Source organism: Gallus gallus, chromosome 15, assembly GCF_016699485.2.
Source record: "Gallus gallus isolate bGalGal1 chromosome 15, bGalGal1.mat.broiler.GRCg7b, whole genome shotgun sequence".
NCBI classification, from domain to species: domain Eukaryota; kingdom Metazoa; phylum Chordata; class Aves; order Galliformes; family Phasianidae; genus Gallus; species Gallus gallus.
In genome coordinates, this window is record NC_052546.1 from 60,037 (window position 1) to 78,608 (window position 18,572).

The 18,572-nt window shown below is 39.5% G+C and overlaps 1 protein-coding gene across 10 annotated transcripts in view; it reads right to left on the bottom strand.

The window, feature by feature from the left end:
• Nucleotides 1-2,161: 2,161 nt before the first annotated feature.
• The window catches only part of CLTCL1 (clathrin, heavy chain-like 1), a 38,898-nt gene continuing 22,487 nt past the window's right edge, over nt 2,162-18,572 (bottom strand). For 2 of the 10 annotated variants that reach the window (XM_015275695.4, XM_025155585.3), the window contains 20 exons: nt 18,415-18,540; nt 17,565-17,707; nt 16,798-17,032; nt 14,844-14,966; nt 14,297-14,442; nt 13,725-13,908; nt 12,976-13,168; nt 12,385-12,542; nt 12,128-12,292; nt 11,609-11,716; nt 11,106-11,273; nt 10,850-10,999; nt 9,843-9,974; nt 9,400-9,510; nt 8,799-8,969; nt 8,126-8,347; nt 7,387-7,407; nt 4,478-4,553; nt 3,990-4,082; nt 2,162-3,469 (listed from right to left, as the gene is read on the bottom strand). In XM_015275695.4, the coding sequence (XP_015131181.1) occupies nt 3,354-3,469; nt 3,990-4,082; nt 4,478-4,553; nt 7,387-7,407; nt 8,126-8,347; nt 8,799-8,969; nt 9,400-9,510; nt 9,843-9,974; nt 10,850-10,999; nt 11,106-11,273; nt 11,609-11,716; nt 12,128-12,292; nt 12,385-12,542; nt 12,976-13,168; nt 13,725-13,908; nt 14,297-14,442; nt 14,844-14,966; nt 16,798-17,032; nt 17,565-17,707; nt 18,415-18,540 (2,841 nt within the window). In that variant the 3' untranslated portion in view covers nt 2,162-3,353. Of the gene's footprint in view, nt 3,470-3,989; nt 4,090-4,477; nt 4,554-7,386; nt 7,408-8,125; nt 8,348-8,798; nt 8,970-9,399; nt 9,511-9,842; nt 9,975-10,849; nt 11,000-11,105; nt 11,274-11,608; nt 11,717-12,127; nt 12,293-12,384; nt 12,543-12,975; nt 13,169-13,724; nt 13,909-14,296; nt 14,443-14,843; nt 14,967-16,797; nt 17,033-17,564; nt 17,708-18,414; nt 18,541-18,572 lie in introns of those variants that run through there. The other 8 variants (XM_015275697.4, XM_015275699.4, XM_040648288.2 and 5 more) reach the window with 8 other exon arrangements.

Consider the following 18,572-nt stretch of genomic DNA (forward strand, 5'->3'; position numbering starts at 1 on the left):
CATTTTCTTCTGCTACGCTACCATCTAATTGTACAGTTCTCTAAAAAGAGGGGTGGGAAATAGCAGTTTTGTAAAACACCACAACTTAATTTAGACAATAAGAAACAGATCTTACCCCAGTGACGTATTCCTCCTCAATTTCCAGGGCTGGCTTATTTGGCTCAACAGAGCAGACAGCAGCAGCTATAAAAGAATTCTGCTTCCGAAAGTAGCTTTTTGACATTCTTCTTTCCCTTTCCCTTTACTTGGTGTTTATACCAAAAGAAACTAGGAACACTTGAAAATGTGAGGGAACAAAGAATATCAGTAAGTGCCAGCTCAGAATGAGCAACTGAACACTGGTTGGAATTTTATGCCAAGATAAGCATGTGTCCTTACAGTTATTTGATGAGAGGTCCATTTCCACCTAGGTCACAAGACATTAAAATGGCTGCAGTGCAATGCTTGTGAATTGTTTGTCATCTGATGCCAGACCCATAGTTGCCCAAACTTCACCATTTTGGGGAAAATCCCCGTAACAAAAATCCCCATTTTGTGAGAAATCACAAAAGCCTGCTTTCTCCAACAACAACCACCAGCACATTTGTGTAAAGCACACTATGTAGATTCTTAAGCAAGTTACTATTTTGCAATATCACAAGCCTAGCAGTCTCCAGATGCTGTACTCTGCAGCAAGTTCTGCACAAACAATCCATTTCACATGATAGCAATTCACGTCTCAGCAAAGCCAGAGGAATTAGCGATTGGAGATGTGGTGCAAATAATGAGTTTCTGAAAAACTTGGATGAACACCACAACTTTGTAAACTGGATTAATTCTTCCTACTAAATGGTGGGCAAGAATTTGTTTCACATTTTAGCTACAGCCATACAGTAACAGTTGAGCGTATGCTTCTGGATGCATTTTAGAGTGGAACATGATCACAGAACTTATAAAATCCATTATACACGTCAAGACCTTAAGATACCAGGAGACCAACTGAAGCACAACTATTTAAGAGAGCTGACAGCCTCACCCTTTTTGTGAACCCAGTCATTCCTGTAATTAAATTTCTAGACTAAAGCAATTAAAGAATCTTAGGCTAGCTCAGTTTTCTACAGGTCATGTTCTGTTCTAGTATTTAATCTAGCAGTTTACTGTATTCCAACATAGCTTGTAATTGTTACTGTAAGGTTGTACTAGATTTTCAATTTGAGGAGAAGGAAACTTCCACAGTTATACTAATTTTAGAGTTTGTCTTTAATTCCAGCTGCCTCACCCAAACTGCTGTTGACCCACAAGAAACTGATTACAAAAGTATAAGCACTGTTTGTCTGGAAAACAGTGTGCTATCCAGCTAGCTCCTGCTAGGACTAAGACTGGATGAAGTGCAGATTTGCTTGAAATCATTAGCTGCTCTGTATTTCAAGCTTAGCCATCAAGTGCTGATCAGCACAAAACCAAAGCATTACATCAGCACTTGGAGCATTCTGGCCTTCATTAAAAAGGTAGGTACCACATCCCTTTGCCATTTCTATCACACAGTACAGCAAGCAAGAGAAACAACATAATAGTTAGAATTATGCAAAAACATTGTCTATAGTTACTGATTTTAAAACTTCCCAGGCTGGATGGGGTTTTGAGCAACCTGGTCTAGTGGGAGGTGCCCCTGTCTATAGCTGAGGGTTGGAACTAGATGATCTCAAAGGTTCCTTCCAACGAAACTATTCTATGACTCTATGATTAATTCTACACTAGTTGGTATTTAAAGATGATTTGCCCCATTCAAGTAGAATATGATATGAAAGGTGTAGCTCACTACCACTGCTGCTAATGATTAATGATTTCAGTGGAGAAAGCATAGAAGACTAACAGTAGCATCTCCCCCAGCACAAGACTGTACTTATGATTTTCCAGACCAATGAATGAAGCTACATAAGCATGCGACTACCTCCTGCAGCATCACCTCTACACATAACAAAAATGTGCTGATGTGTCTGGTGAAGAGACCACTACTCCCTTTTAAGTCACTTGCTGAGCCCTCCATGTTATGTGCTTTGACAAGTTTCCCTTTTTCCTGCCTGGCATCCTTAGCTGTCAGATTAAGATACCCGATGCGGCAAATTATTACTAATAACCAGACCCCACCCCCAAGATACGAAGACTAGAACCACACAATAGATACTGCAGATTTACATTTATAGTTGGACTTTTATAATAATTAAGATTAGCACAAGATTCATAACCATAAATCATACATTGTTATCTAAGTACATACAATGTTAATGATACAGGTATTTGAAGAACGGCACAAAGTAGTAATACAACCCCATGGGCATTCTCAAAAGAAAGAGGTGGGTGGTAGACACCACTGATGCTACTGCAGCACAGCAGAACTGAATCACCGCATCTTGTTGATTCAGATGGAGCTGACTGCTCATCAGACGAGGTCAGAACATAGCGTGGCGGGAAGCCAATGCCAGAACCAATTAAAGGTGCAAATAAAAAGACAGGATCACGTCCCTCCCTACTGCCTCACTGTTTTAGTAATGTACCCCCTTCTCAGTTCTGATGCTGTGCTCTTGCACCTCTACAACTTTGGCAGGCTGTACACACACTCCCACATTCACTTGCCACACATAGATCAAGTTTCCTTTAGTACCATTAAATGTCAAAAAGTAACACGGTCTCCTCTTGTTAAACAAAAACGATCTGGGAAATATTTGCTCTCTGGCATGAGAAGATTTATTTTCTTTAAGTTTCAGATCTACTCCAGAAAATATAGAACAGACTCAAACAGCATCGAACCCCAGCGGCACTGTTGCCCAGAAAAGGAAACTTTCCCATTATTCCTCTAAACATTCAGAGCACAAATATTAGAAAACCCCTTTTTTTTTTTCCACACAAGACTGCAAACAAAATGGGGTAGTCAGATGAATTCATTAGGGAGATGCTTCACTGAATTGTTAACAACCCTGCTACTTCAGTAACTTCAGCTAAAGCTTTTTAACAACTTGGTACCAGGCAATTTCCCAGCCACCTTTAATGGGCTTTGCAAAAGAAAGAAAAATATGCTCTCTTCTCCCTGGCCTCAAGCAGTTATTGCTATGAGTTAGTGAAACAGTGCCTTAACTTCAGACAAGAGTCTCACAATGTTATTAACAAAAGCTGCCTTTCAGAGGTTGAAATGTAATTGGACAGTAATCAATAAATAACAGTAACAGGCATCCTGTTGAAGTCTCCTCACTGAGCAGGGCAGCTAGTGTGTTAAGACAACAGGTCATCTGTGCCTTTAGGACCATTGTACGCTCCTCAGAGAAGTTACAAAGGGAAGGGAAGAAAGAAGAGACAGTGAAGGTCTGTCAGAGAGCTAGTTACACATTGAAACCATAAACAGGTGGCTGGGTGAATCCTGGTGCTGTGAATCCATATGGAAAGTTTGTCTGGGGCGGTACTGCACTGGGGCCTGCTGTTAACATCAACTGCTGGCCTGGAAAAGCATGAGGGGAAAGAAAAAAAAGAGTTAGTTTATGTACCCAAGCTTTCCTAATGCTAGCTGTACTATGGGACAAGATTATGAGGCTTTTAGCTAAAAATTGACCACGGTGCAAGCACACATTAGCATGTTACATTATTACTCAACATGCACCAGAGTGGGCATTTAGGCCATCTGCTCTTGCTACCAGAAAACTAAAAGCAAGACAGGGCTCAGACGAAAGAGGAATATCAACTGCTTTTGAGGGCGCAATAATGATGGCTTGTTTTGAAGAGACAATATTGAAAGCCAAACTGATACTATTTAAACACCGTGCATGGTCAGAAATGAATAGTAAAGCAATTCAAGCAATTAGTTCAGTCTGTTAGGTCTTAATCTAGAAAGTACTGCAAAAAGTCTGAACAAACCTCAACAGATTTTTCTTCATAACTAAGAGCACACATGCCTCATGCATATGTTAACTTTAAAGTTAACGTTTATATCAGACAGTAAACCATTCACATCCTTCCCTTACCAGCCACTTCTAGATGCTTGTTAGCAGAACGCCTCTTCAGAAGGGCTTCTAAAATAGCAGCACACTTGAGGACAGCTACATTTTTTTTCACTGCTTTTGTCTCAAAATGAATGAAATAGAAAGCCAGTCTGCCTTTCAACTTGGAAAAGCAGAAAGCAGACACATTCCTCTTTGACAGGAACAGTAGGAGGAATTAGCATGCTTGTGTAAGTTATTTCTGGAGTTGGGCACACCTTGGTATCCCCTTTCCTGTTACTATACTAAAAGCTTATTCCTAAGCTAGTGTTCTGAGCCATGTAAGAGAAGTAATTCTTTAGCTGTACTGTAAGAGTGAGATGTCCTTTCAACTGGCACAGCTTTTCTAGCAGAGACAATCACTTTACTAGCTTCTGGAAACTAGCTTACTTTGGAGTAAGTCACTTAAGTTACCTCCACAAACTGATCAGAGTGACAAAAGGTTATCAATTAAAACCAAGTATTTCACATACCAAATACTATTGGAGTAGGTTCAGTTACTTGTTCCTCTTCTTTTCTTAGGCTTTCAGAAGCATCAAGATTATCCACCTACATTGAAGCGAACAGGAGATGTATGAAGCCCTTGTCTAGGAACTGTACCATCACATGAGGGTTCTCGTGCCTGGAACCTTAGCTATCAAGGAATCCTTTCATTATTAGTCTAGGTTGGAGACTATGGCTGGGAACACACAAACATGCAGACTGATTCTGCACGTTTGTAAACTTGCTCTCCCAATTTGCTTCAAGTTTACTGCAATTGCTGTCACAGGTAGCTGAGAAAAACCACCATTACCTTTAAAATGGCATGGTTTTTCAGAGTGCTGTTCTATTCACTGTTAACTCTGTGACCCAGAAAACAAGCCAACAGATTGTAGTTCCAAGGATCATCTCAAACAGGCCTAATCTACAGTTACCTATTAACCTGCAAGCCCTCTCCATTTCAGAAAGAGCACCCAGATATGTGCAAATATTCCAGATCCATTAAGATCTTATATACAACTAGACATTTGTGTTACTTGTGTTACAGAGTACTGGTTTAACTGCATTAATATTCACATAAACTCCGCTTGAAGGAAACTCTAGAGCCATCATAGAACATGTTCTAGTAGTATCAGCTTCTACGTAGAACACAGTGTGTTGTGAGAAATAAAGCTGTCCACAACAAAATCATTTGCCAAAGTGTTACAGTAGCACAGGAACCCTGAACGCAGCTTTAAACTGGGAACAGAATGAAAGGATGGGCAGAAAAGGCAACAGTACCTTCCTTCTTTCACATTTAAAAAGTTACATATTCCATAGGCAAACCACTGAGAACAAAGGCTGCAAAGCCATAAAATCACACAAATTCATATCCAGATGCAGGCAGTACTAACATTCTGGAAAATATTTCAGTTAGCGCAGTGCTTTTTTTTTTCCAGCTGCTCCTTGGCCTCCTTTCCCACTAAAAGAATCACATCCACTTTGACAAGTGCTGCAAAAGGGGTTTCTAACATACTTCAAAGAGGTTAGCTAGTTCTTAATGGTTCCCTGAATTTTTGAAGTTTGCTCCTCAATAACTTAAGCAGCCATAGGTCCTTAACTCATTCAACTTTGTCTTAGTTTCAGCTGGGACAGAATTATTTTCTTCAGAGTGTCTGGTACGATTCTATGTTTTGGTTCTAGTAGAAAAACAATGTTGATAACACACTGATGTTTACAGTTGATTGCTAAGCAGTGTTGTTTAGAGCCAAGGCCATTTTCAGTGAAAGGCCCATGGAGCTCAGAAGGAACAGGATTAGGACAGCAGACTTAAAACTCGCCAAAGGAATATTTCATACCATATAACATCAAGAGTTTTGAAGGGGGTGGGAGTTCATGTGGCACTATTCTGCTGCTCAAGGGGATAGCAGGGCATTAGTCAGGGGTTGGTGAGCAATTACTTGTGCATCACTTAATATATACATATATATATACACACACACACACACACCACTATATATACATATATATGTATAACTATTTTCCTTTTCCCTATCTTAGTAAATAATTTTAACCCACTAATTCTACTTTGTTGTTGTTTTCTGATTTTTAACTTTCTCCTTCATCCCACTGGGAGTGGGGGGAGTGAGCAAACAACTGCATAGTGCTCAGCCACATGCAGGGTTAAACCACAACAAACTTACAGCTGTCAACCTAACAGCTTTTCAGAATGACATTAAATACTAGTGTCATAAATACTATCCCCTATTACTATGGGTCAAAGTAATTAAGAGCTACCATTTTCAAATGAGGTGTATTGCTATACTTATGATCACTAATTCCCACTCTCCTGGATTAGTCTTTACTAAAGCATTAGCCCCAAAAGCATTGAAGAGCTTGGAACAAAAGTTCAGTTACTCCCTCTGCTGGAAAAAAACTGCAACCGTACTGAGAGCAGATACCTTGAAGAAGGGACAAAAGCAGCAGCTCTTCAGCAGAGGCTAAACATCTTTCCAGTTTGCTGCCTGAAAGTGAAGTTTCTCAAAAGGTTTCCAAATTCCAAACCTTTTCCATGCTATCATATTGCGTGTGTGCCTAGTTCCTTCTGGGGCATAGGCTAGCCTATGCTTTCGCATCTTTCTCATATGCATTAAATCAAAGGTAAGTTCCAGAAGACATACACAGTCTGCTGGTAAACTAACCATTTCTTTCGTACATTTAAAGTTAGACACGTGACGAAATTTTAGACATACCACACTCAAAACCCATTCTCTAGTCTGAATTAACTACAGTTATAATACTAAATTAGTTCCACTGTAATCCATTCTCACCATGCAGATTTTTCTTCCGACAAATCATCCAGTGTTTAGTAAGTGACCACTTGTAAATCCAACCAGCAATTTAAAAACCATGATCTTAATCTAGACCTTATATGGAAGAATACAAGTGGACTTCTGTGGCAAGTTTTCCTTCAGTAGAATATGAGGATGAGCAGTTTAAGATCTGTGCAAGACTTTTACTGATGCTTCACATTGCTAGTCAAGCTCACAGTGCCTGGAAAACTACCAACTCTAGTAATTTATACCTTAACAAGCAATTTGCACTTCGAACACATCACGTGGTAACTGCTTTCATCTTATGAACATCATCCTCCTTGCCACCAGGTATTTGTGATATAATGATCAGGAGCTCCAACAGTCAAGTTCTCAAACACTTGCTTCCATTTCCCATGAAAAAAAGAGCAGAGACTGGTTGGATTTTCAAGTCGCTTGTGAACAGTCATCCTTGTAGCATTAGAAAGTGAACAGAAAATGAGTTAGAGCTAAATGACACTGCTCTTCTGGCAGAAGCTACAGCTAGATTCCTGTAAAAGAATCCTAGGATATTGAGAGACACAAACACAGAGTTTAAATCAGAGTGTCACCTTATAGAACAGCCCATCAACCTGCAAGAAAATTCAGAGGGGAATTCTTAACATGACTGATTAAGAGGTAATCTGAAGCAATCACTTCTAGATTACTGATTTCAACAAAATTCTTAATTGTGATGATCTAAGCAACTCTAGAACCTTTTAAGGAAGAATCTTAGTTTAATATGCTAGAGCTGCTTGAGACAAGCATTTCAAAACTGCACGTGATCAGAATCTCTCCTCTCTCAATTCACGACTAACTACTGGTATCAACATTGTACAGATTATGCACCTGAAATTCTGTTTTCAATGAAAATTCATTTTCAGCAGTCTACTGTTGTGGCTGGTGTAGGAACTGCTGTTAGTCTCACAGAAGCTATGCTTTCTATAACAAGAAAACGGAGTACTTTCACAGTTATATCAAGTAAAAAATGATACCAGTTCTCTCTAACAAATCCTTAGTTTAATCAACTACTACGGAGATGCTCTAAAAAGCAGACCATTGCTTATGTCCCCTGTTGAAAGCAGAAGTTAACTACATCTCTTTCAAGTCCCAAGCTGCCTATTAAGAAGTCTAGCTATTTAGCCTGAAGTGACTGAACTCAGAGAAATTCCCAGAGGGTTTAGCATGAGGAATAATAACACTCCAAGTACATGCAAAGAGCTTTACTTGGTTTGCATAAAACTAATTGTACAGCAAACTAAAAGTTTCACAAACTAAAAGTTTCAATTTCTTAGGCTATGCAATACTCACTTTGGTGAGGTACTCTCTCATCACTTGGATGAAATAAGGCATTGCGAAGTCCATGATATTATGCCTCCATGCCAATTCAAGGACTACATCTGGGTGCAGCAAGTCGTAACATGTGAAAAGGCAGGCTGCAAAACACTCCTGCTTGCCTTCTTCCAGGAACCACTGAAGCAGCTTTTCTGCTAGTTCTACATCTTTGGACTCTGCAGCATACTGCATAGCATCCTGCAGAAAAGGACAACAGTTAAGCTTGACCCTTGCCTGTCAGCTTCTTGCTCTCCACCTTATGTGCATACTACTACTAGCTAGATGAGTGGGGTATTATGCAAAACATGAAGGTAGTCTTTCAAATCAACACACACGTGTAGGAGCTAAGTTACAGCATATGTGCTCAGTTAAGTCCTCTTATTTTGAGTTAAAACTGTACAGATGCCATTAGTAGATACTGAGAGATCTGAGTGCAGGATAACATTATCAAATTAGATTTAAGATATAAATTCAAAAACACAAGCTATTCTGCTCTAAGATTCTTTCCTTAAATTCCAAGCAAAGGGCTAAGATTTATTGGAACAAACTAAAGATTTGAAAAGAACAGAGTTCATTCAATTTCCAGGACATCTCTATGCTTCACAGATCAGACTTTTGACAGTTAGGAAGAAAGGCTGCATTAACTCACCTTATACAGATGGTCTTTCTTGCATAGTTCCACACTCTGCTTCCAGCGATTGTTACCCTTATACAAGTATGCTGCAATACGCCTAAATTCAATTAGCTCATGCTTTTCCAGACGCTGAGCCAAAGTTATGTTATCAAAGTTGTTGTAGGCATCAATGGAAGCTCTCAAACCCTGTTTGAGAGAGAATTGTTACCTAAGCTTCCAGATGGTAGTTGGTGAGCACTACAGAACAGAAGCATCCAAGCATAGCTCACAAGTGCTTAGGTTTCTCTAGCTGGGTGTTGATGCTATGGCTGGCTACAGTTTGTTTGCCGTGCACACTTCAGACTTTTGTCTTGAAGGTTGTCTTTAATATAACTGATATCTGCTTCATTTTCAGGTTATCATACTGTGACTCAAGTCCCACCCATGCCCCAAAGGGTCTGATTTTACAACACCATTACTGTTGCACTGCAGAAGATCCCTTCTGCTCAAGGGAATCATGCTTTGTCAGCTTGGAAACAACTGAACAATTTAATTAAACAATCAAATAAACAGTTTAATTGCTTTCATCCTCAACAAGATGCACACCTCAGGAGTAATGCTATCTTGTGACGCTTACCTGGTAGTCCTCCTCCTCTGTTAAAAGGTTGTTTAGAGCTTCATTAACTCCTTTATTATTGTGGTTTTGCACTGAACGCAAATAAGGCTTTACTAGAAGCAGCTGATTAACCTGGAGTTGAGATATTTTTAATACAAGATTAAGTGTACTTGTTTCAGGAGTATTGAGTGTCAAAACAAATTCCTATTCACTATTACAAGAGTTTTATGCTTACTTTCAGGATCCCTCAGAACTGCCAATATATAATTTTGTGTTGCCAGAAATAAAATCAAATGGCCTCTTAGGCCAGTTATGCTAACTCTTCTAGTGCTTCCCATATCAAACTAGGATTGGACTGCTTCTCAGTCCTTCATGCTTGAGGTAAAGCCACCTGACAGACACCAGCCATTTCTTCCCCAAACAGAGGCTGGAATTCCTGTTTATCCAGTAACTCCCAAACTAACCTTCGAGAAAAAATTGACTGTCCTGGTGTGATCCAGTCGTGGAGATAATACAAGCAGAAGATCATTGATCAGCAGAGGTTTGTAGTCTAAGTAGAACTGCAAGGCTTTGTAATATAGCTCCACGTTCGCCACCTGTGTGGTTACACACTAGTTAGTACTTTAAACACAAGTAAATCTAAGTTGCTTAGTTTGGATCACTTAACTCAGCACAAAGTGTATCTGATTCTTAAAAGAGTAAGTTTACTTCTACAAGTCAGAAGCTTTACACTTGCATTCAGAATTCTTGTTCGATTTTATGAGTGCTTCTTGTGTCATCTGCTTCCAGATGGTGAAGTCACAACCTACCAGGAGTAGTCCAAACCAATACGAACTCATCTACTGTTAAGAGATACTGGTATCGGCATCCCAGTAGACTTAGGGGTAATGTGACCATGTGTTGAACTCCTAAAGGCTGTAGTCTTAACCACTCAATTATATGTATTTTATTGCCTTGAAACCTGTAGAACCAGTAAAAGTAGGTACACAATCTGGAATCTTATCTGAACTATTCATCATCCCACTATTCTCCACTACATTCATAGGACTGGCCAGCCCAGTTCTCCCACTGAAACAGCTGGAGACATTTGCAAAGATCTTTCAAGAACTGTTACACCCTCGGACAAAGACAGTGGTCAGGTCAAAGAAACTAAGGAGGTTATATCTCCTGCCTGCGTTCTATGATCCTGAACAGACCCTGAAAACATTGTCCTACCTGATGCTACTCAACAGGATGTGAGGCACAACAGAAAACAAAGGATACAAGCTTAGATTAACTTGTATTTATAAAAAAATTTCTAAGTTTTATTTTAAGTACAGCAGGAAAACATGGGAATAGTAGCTCAAGCAAGTCTTTTCTAAATAGGGATTCTGTTGTGCATTTTTTGCCACAGTTCTGAAAGAGTCTTTCAGCACCTTGATTCACTTAACTAGTCACACCAGACTGTCCCAGCTGAAAACAGAACACTTACCTTGGCAATTATGTCTTTAAACTGTCCTTCCCTCCAGGCATCAGTGGGATGATTCATCATAGTAATTATTGCATTGTCATACTCCTCATATTTGTCATAGAGGAATACAAGTTCTGCCCAGAGATGAGCCTGTTCTGCAGCTCTGAGCACCTGATAGAAGAAGAAAATAGTTAGTCCGACTCACTGACATCTTCCTTTCTTCACTTGCATTCACTGGCATCTTCCTAACTTTGCTTGCAATGTAGTTGCTAAATACCTTTGGAATATTAACTCTAGACCAGAAGAGTTCCAGATGTTCCCTCATTTTCTGAGGCTTAAATTTGGAGTATAAGATGGCAAGTTCAGTAAACATTCCCATGTGAGCACGCTCTAGGCCCAAAGCAGCTTCCAGAAGGGCAATCAGCTCTTCAAAGTAGCCACGATCCTGGATATTAAGAAAATAAGGATTAACTGCAAATTCATGGCCAACTACCACTTAAAGCTTAATTCAACAAACTTTCCCCACCAAATTAGTTTTTTAAGACACTATTCCAGTGAGGCAATGGAATCATAAAAGATGGAAAACTGAAAACTACCATCCTTACATTTACTATAAAAAAAATTGCACGCAACTACTGGGAAATGGAAAAAGTGTATTCAATTCACTTCTGCAGTCATTAAAGATCAGTCTCACAGGGTGTCAAGTTTTAGCTGTGACCATTTTATTAGCAGATATAAGTAAGCTGTATAAATTTTCTAGGGCATTAACAGTGATCTAACCTGATAGTAACTAATCAGCTCTTCAAGTTCATCAGCATGGATGACTATGTGCAAGCCACATATCTGTGCCAAGCGGAATTCTCTTCCATCCACACAGGCAAAACATACCTGCAATGAGAGGCAGCAAATAGCGAGTTCACAGCAGAATACTGCAATGCTTACTTCAAACTCCTCATATCAAAGAACAAAGTTGATTAACAAAGCTTTACCAAACTCGAGGCTTACTCCAGTTCCAAACAGGTATTATTATAATGATTGTTGTAGAATTAAAATCTGTGCCATTCATTTCACACTGTTCTAAAATCTAGCTTTATAATTTTGGGGAGGTGACAACTGATAGATACAGACATGCTCTGTAGCCAGAAACAGGTAGCAAGCCACTACCAGAGATCATTGTAGATGGGCATGAATCAACTGTTCTTTAATTTCCAGATTACTGACAGAGCAAAGGAGTCTAGTTATGTTCAAAAGCAATACTAGAACAGGTTCTATAAACAAAAAACACAAGTTTTAAGTTACCTCCTTCCAAGTCCTTGTGCTGTTGGCCTTACGGCCACTGTCCACTGCTGCCTGATACTCCCCAAGGTGCACCAATGTAGATGCCAAGCGAGCAAAGTTGGATACATTGTTATAGAGTAGTTTTGCTGCTTCATACATACCCTCTTCATAACAACGATCACCAACCTGGATTAGAAGTACACAGTAAGCAGGGTTAACAGCAAGAATCAAGTCAGCTAAGCAGCAAGTCAGACGTGGGAACAGCGATCAAGGCATACCTGCTGTATATGGGCATTATTAGGGCCGCTAATAAATTCCTCCAGTTCTGAGAGACGATTAGTTTTCGCAAAGGCAAAAATAAGTTCTGTCTCTACATAAGACTCTCTAGCCTTCTTCCTGGCCATCTGCAAGAACTTGACTAGGTCCTCCCAGTTGTCTTGAAGAAAGAAGAAATATTTAATACCCTCTACTTAGTTTTTCTGTATTGCTCCCCTTGCCCATGTTAGGAACAGTTTTCACTAGAATACTCTGTGATACTAAACCATCCACACTTGAGATAAAAGTATTCCCCACTAAACAATGGGCCAGCTTCATGCAGCCATCAATTCTGCCACATACAGCTAAATCAATACACTATACTTGCCTGTAATTAGGCCATAATTGTCTAAATTATCTCTACACGAAGGTTTCACTTTGATATAGGAAAACAGACAAGCTTTTTGACAGGAATCTCACTAATCCATATATTAGCTGATCCAATTTTCTCTGAAAAATAATGTGCAAATCTCAAGAATCCTTACTGCTCAAGGTAGATGAAATAGCCCAATTCATATCCGAGTGTTCTTAAGTTTGAGGATGATTTGGCTTACCGTTTCTATTAGCTGCTTGAACAACTTCCATGTAGGCAGATGGGTCATCTGCCTTTATATAGGAGTCAATAGCTTCTTTTACCAAGTCTTTCTGCAGCTGTGCTCTGGCTAGCTGGCTCCATACTGCTGGCTCATTACATCTCTCTGCAAATTCATAAGCACGGTCTAAATTCCCAATGTGCTCAATCAGCACCTGTTTGAAGTTGAAGTTGCAAGTTAAAAGAAAAATTAAAAATTAAAATCAAAGCCTTCGATTGTCCTCCTTCAAGTACACAGGTAGTTCTAAATAAGCAATGCAAAGCTAACTGCTTTTAGAAAAAGTTATTTCTATCTAGTAAAGTAGAGGTAGCAAGAATAAAACTCCTGCCGCTATAATTTCTCTTCTGCCTTGAAATCAGTATGCTGGTCTACAGATAACACCTGATAGTATTCAATTTTCCTACCCCCTTCATGTGTAAGGTTCTGAGGTAGCCACTCAGAATCAAACATAGCACACACAAGCAAGTAGCACAACACACAAACATTCCTAATTACTTTGAACAGATATGCATCTGAGGTTATTACTTTGAAGTTGTTCTGCTATTCTTTGCACATATTCCCACTTCTCTTTACAATTTGATATCATATAGGAACCATATTGTTACATCTCAGATTTAAGTTACAGTTGCTCTGGGAGAATCAATAACAATATACTTCCCATTCTTTCTATTACTAGCAGTCTATACCTTCATGAAGGAATCACACCTCACCTGAACTGCTGAAGTATTAACATCAAATTTTCTGAATATAGCAAAGGCTTCTTCATACAGCTCATTACTGATGGCAATGTTTGCAATATCTGGGGCATCATAGTTATCCAGTCGATTAATGTATTCCATTACACGAGTGCGGTCAGCCTTAATGGCAGTCAGGATCAGCAGATTCTGGAGATTCCTTTGGTTAACAAAAGGCATAGGCAGTGCAAAATAACACCTACTTAAGTGACATGTATTGTACATGCAACAAAAGCTACATACAGCTGCTTGCTGTTGATAGCAACAACCTTTCATCCCCAGATTCATGAGTATTGATATTTGCCTTGCAAAAGAAATGGCTTGCCAGCATTGGTGATGTTTTCTTTCAACAGATCATTGCAAATTGAATAGCATGAATGAGCACTATATTTAAAACACATAATGCCTCAAATTCTGCTTTTTCACCTGACAATTCACATTTAGGAGTGTTTAGGTCTTAGATCCAAGAAACCCACAAATAACTGGGATTACTTCACAACCAAAACAGACATGTGCTAAATTTTGGGGAAAAGCAGTTCTCTTCTTACCTGTGTTCGCTGAATACAGAATTATCCAAGACAATTTTTTCCAATAACTCAATTAATTCATTCGGCAGGTCTGCAGTCATGAAAGCTTTCACAGTGACAGAAACCTCCTCTGGATCCTGTGTCTCTGATAAAGCTGTTTGGACAACCTGGATTTGAAGGCAGGAGGGTTTAAGTCTTTCCCAGATAAGATTCTTACTAACTTATTTCAGTGAACACCAAAGTAAGGTTTCAGAACTGCCATCCTCAGCAAAAAAAGAGCTACTTCTGAAGTGGATATGGCTACTAAAAAAAAAATCACATTTTCAGAGTGCACAGGGATGCACTCTGCAAATGTACTAGAGGCGCATCACCCCATAGAACAGAGCAATATCTTACTAAATTTTCTGACCATGAGGTTCTGAACTAATACTTGACACTCAAACTCTTAAACTGCTGTACAATTGAGATGAGGCCTCAGGGGACCCTGTGGGAGAAGACAGTTACTTTAATGTTCCATAGTGGGTCTGAGTAATTCTTATACTGACAAAGCTTATCCTTTGCAACGTACCTGGTCAATAAGCTGGCGCCTGAATGGGTTGTTTTCTTCTAGAACATTTGCCCAGAGTTCAGGGTCCTTCCTGCGTACTAGGTAGCGAGCCTCACTCTTAAATAGTGAGTTCTCATTGCAAACCTGTAGGATAAGATGCAAATATTAGAATATTGAGAGTAAGTATCACACGACAGGTTTAACTAGCTATGAGTCAGACATTCTAAAAGACTGACTAGAACTAGCTGCTGACCAATACTAATGCCACAAAGTTCTTACCCAACCTTTGATCTGGAAGGCTCATGGAGAAGGTCTCCAGAAGAATTCCTACAGCTTCTCTTGGTTTTGCCCGACACAAATACTGTGACAGTGGCTTCACAGTAACTATTTGCTTCTGTTTGAAGTGAAGACCTGCAGAAGCCTGAAGAACTTAAATTTTAAATCTAGAAAGGGAGTCACTTACTTGGGCAGTGTTAATAGTGAATTGAGGGAATGGTGCTTGTGTTTAAAGCCAGAAATAGGTTACATATTTGGTGTCATTAGTTTTACTCTACAAGTGTTCAGAGTAGCAAGTGGCTTGGTTTCCCTTGTTGAAATGTGAATAAATGTGAGATTTTCTACAGAAGTACAGCAAGTAGCTATGAATTATGATCCTATTAGTGCCACTCACTTATATTTCCAGCTGGAAGAGTAGAAACCTGAAGGCCTATTCACTTTCTTCTACCAACAGGTCACATTCTGTTAGTACCAGAATTAGCTCTTTAAATCTCAAGTACTTTGCTGTAAGAAAATTAGTAGTAGCTCACTTATTTTTTAGTATACGTTTATGAGTTGCCTAGTTACAGGAGTTGAGCCCTCTTCCAGGAAAGAGCAATGTTTTAAGTATAGTTCTTACCGAAGGAAGAGTTTTCATACATATCCAGAAAGTTAAAACTTATCCTAGCAATATCTCCTATCAAAACAATTCAGAGCCACCTTCGTATCCTCAAGTAAGAAACAAGCTGAATACAGCCAGCTACCCATTTTAACTTTACAGCTACAGAGAAGGTATTGCTTCAAAAATTGCTTCAGACAGGGAAGTTCTCTCTTTTCAGAGAAAGACTAGAATGGTTAGAATATTGTCTAACAGCCACGGTGTGAGTCCTGTCACGGAATAACATGTACTTCCTTTTTTAAAAAAGGTGAAAGCAAACCAGTTTCTACCCTTACACAGCTGACAATCTCTGCATGTATTATCACAGAAGTGCAGGTAGGAGAATGTTTTCTTTCACAGAAGTCACTATCATTGCAGTCCGACATTAAGCTCTAGTGCTCAGTATGGGACACTACATGTCTGGAGAACCATACAAATTTCACTTGCCCCTGAACTTCTAAGGGAGGTTTAAGGAATCAATAAGCTTTAGACAGGAGAGGAATGCTATCTGAACTGGTCCTTGCAGTTCAACTGTCAACATTTATTTTTTCTTGTTCTAGCTGTGCATCAGAGCAGCTCTCTGAGGGTCAACCACAGCAAAGGAAAACTACATCCTCCTTTCCAGTTTCAAACTGAAGTTTCAGGGAAACTCTTTTTCCTCCTGTAGTGTTAAATTAGGTAGCTACCTGTCCCTTCTGCTGATCAAGTGCTCAAGGCTTAAAACAAACAAACAAAAAACCCTAAAGTTAACAAAGATTTAACAGTTGTAATACTTATCAGCTGGGCCCAACAAACTTTATCTAATTTTGAGCAGTCTGTGGATGAAAAACATGAGTGGTACCTTAAATCTGCAGTTACATAATTTTAGTTGGGACATATAGCATTATAGTTCCTTGTTATGATAAATGTTACTGTCTCCGTATAGAAGAATCACGTCTACCTCAAGCCCTGAATTAGACTGCAAGACAGGATTCCGCAAACGTTGGACAAATAGCTGACTTGGCTTCCACTTCAGGCAGCAAGTACATTCTTTAACATGTTTATAAATGGAGTTTTGCTAACCTTTATGAGTTCCAGATCACACTGGCCCCTCTCATATGCAACGCAGGCCAGATGAGGGTCTCTCTTTTCACAGTATTTGCCAACTACACGACTGTCATAGTACGGATTCTCACGAAGGAACCGCTCTGGATTATTATTACTGTCAATGTAGATTTTGGCCAAGGCATTATGAGTCGCAGGTTCTTCACAGCCTTCATGAATCCTTGATTCAAGCCATGGCAACAGCAATTTAAGCCTTTGAAGAAGCAAACATTTGAGGTTTGTAAATTGGACTAAGGAAACCTGACAGATACCAACTAATATCTGACCACATCTGACCTTTAGTTAAATATAAGAGAAGCCTGCAGGTACCACTAAGTATCATCATCTTTCTTTTCAACTTCTGCTCTATTAAGTGGCTCTTAACCCTTAAGATTATTTTATTTTACAGGTAACTACAAACTAATTACACAAGGTGCTGTGTGCCAAAAATGACACTGTGAAGACAATTTTATCTAGATTTACTCCAGAGGCACATCTCATAGATGGATGTACAGCAAATTTAGAGTTCAAATGCTGTATTATTCATCATGCAGTGCTCTTGGGCATTCCTATATTGTTCCAACAACCAAGAGACTTGCTAGCAAATCTAAGCTGTTTCTCTACAAAGACACAAAAAACAATATTAATATTGTATCATTCAAAAAAGCTGCATCCAACTTGGATATATATCAGGGTCAGGAAAGCCTGTGGATGATATTTACATTTGGTAATGGTATTTTCATTACCGATTTCTTTTTTCCACTTCAGCCACCAGCTCATCTGTTGAGAACTGGCCTCTAACCACCATGATCAAGTTCTTAATGACATCTTCAGAACAATCCACATCAAGAAGCCCTCCAACCACTGCTGGTATGCGGCTGGGGTTCACCTAGAATAAGCCACCACTATTAAAATCAGTTATTAGCACAATTAATAACCCATCCCCAGTCTTCCATACAAAGTTCTAGTTGAAAGCTTAAACCATGCTTTAAGAGCAGTGAATTTTAAGTTACTAATGCATTTTTACATGAATTCTAAGAAAAACCTCTGCTCATAGGTTTGTGATAGACAAGAGCTCAGTAAAAAGCATCTGCATAAGAAGCATGAGCATGAAACATGCCGCCAGACCTGCTTTAATTTTGGGTTTGTTTAGCTTGGAGAAGAGAAGGTAATGGGGAGACCTCATGGCATACTTTCAGTACCTGAAGGGAGATTACAAGCAGGAGGGGGACAGACTTTTATACGGTCTGATAGTGACAGGACAAAGGGGAATGGCTTTAAACTAGTTGAGGGGAGATTTAGGTTCGACGTTAGGAAGACATTTTTTATTCAGTGGATGTTGAGGTGCTGGTACAGGTTGCCCAGTGGGGCTGTGGGTGTCCCACTTCTGGAGGCATTCAAGGTCACATTGGATGGGATCCTGGACAGTGATCTAGTGGGTAGCAACCCCGCTGATAGCAGAGAGGCTGGAATCAGGTGATCTTTAAGGTCCCCTCCAACCTAACCCATTCTATGATTCCATGATTAATAAGCCAAAAAAGTTAAATTTCTTAGACAGAAAGAAAGAGCAAGAGCTTAGAAGTGCATTCTCCTTACCTTCTGTACATAGATCTCTATATACTTCTGCAGGCTATTGCGATATAAGTAGAGCACCAGGTCATGAACAAAGTCGAATCGATCACAGACAATGATCAGAGGAAGCTGGTCTGTCAGCTTTGCCTCCTATATTTTGTGTGGAAAAAAAGTGTGAGAAA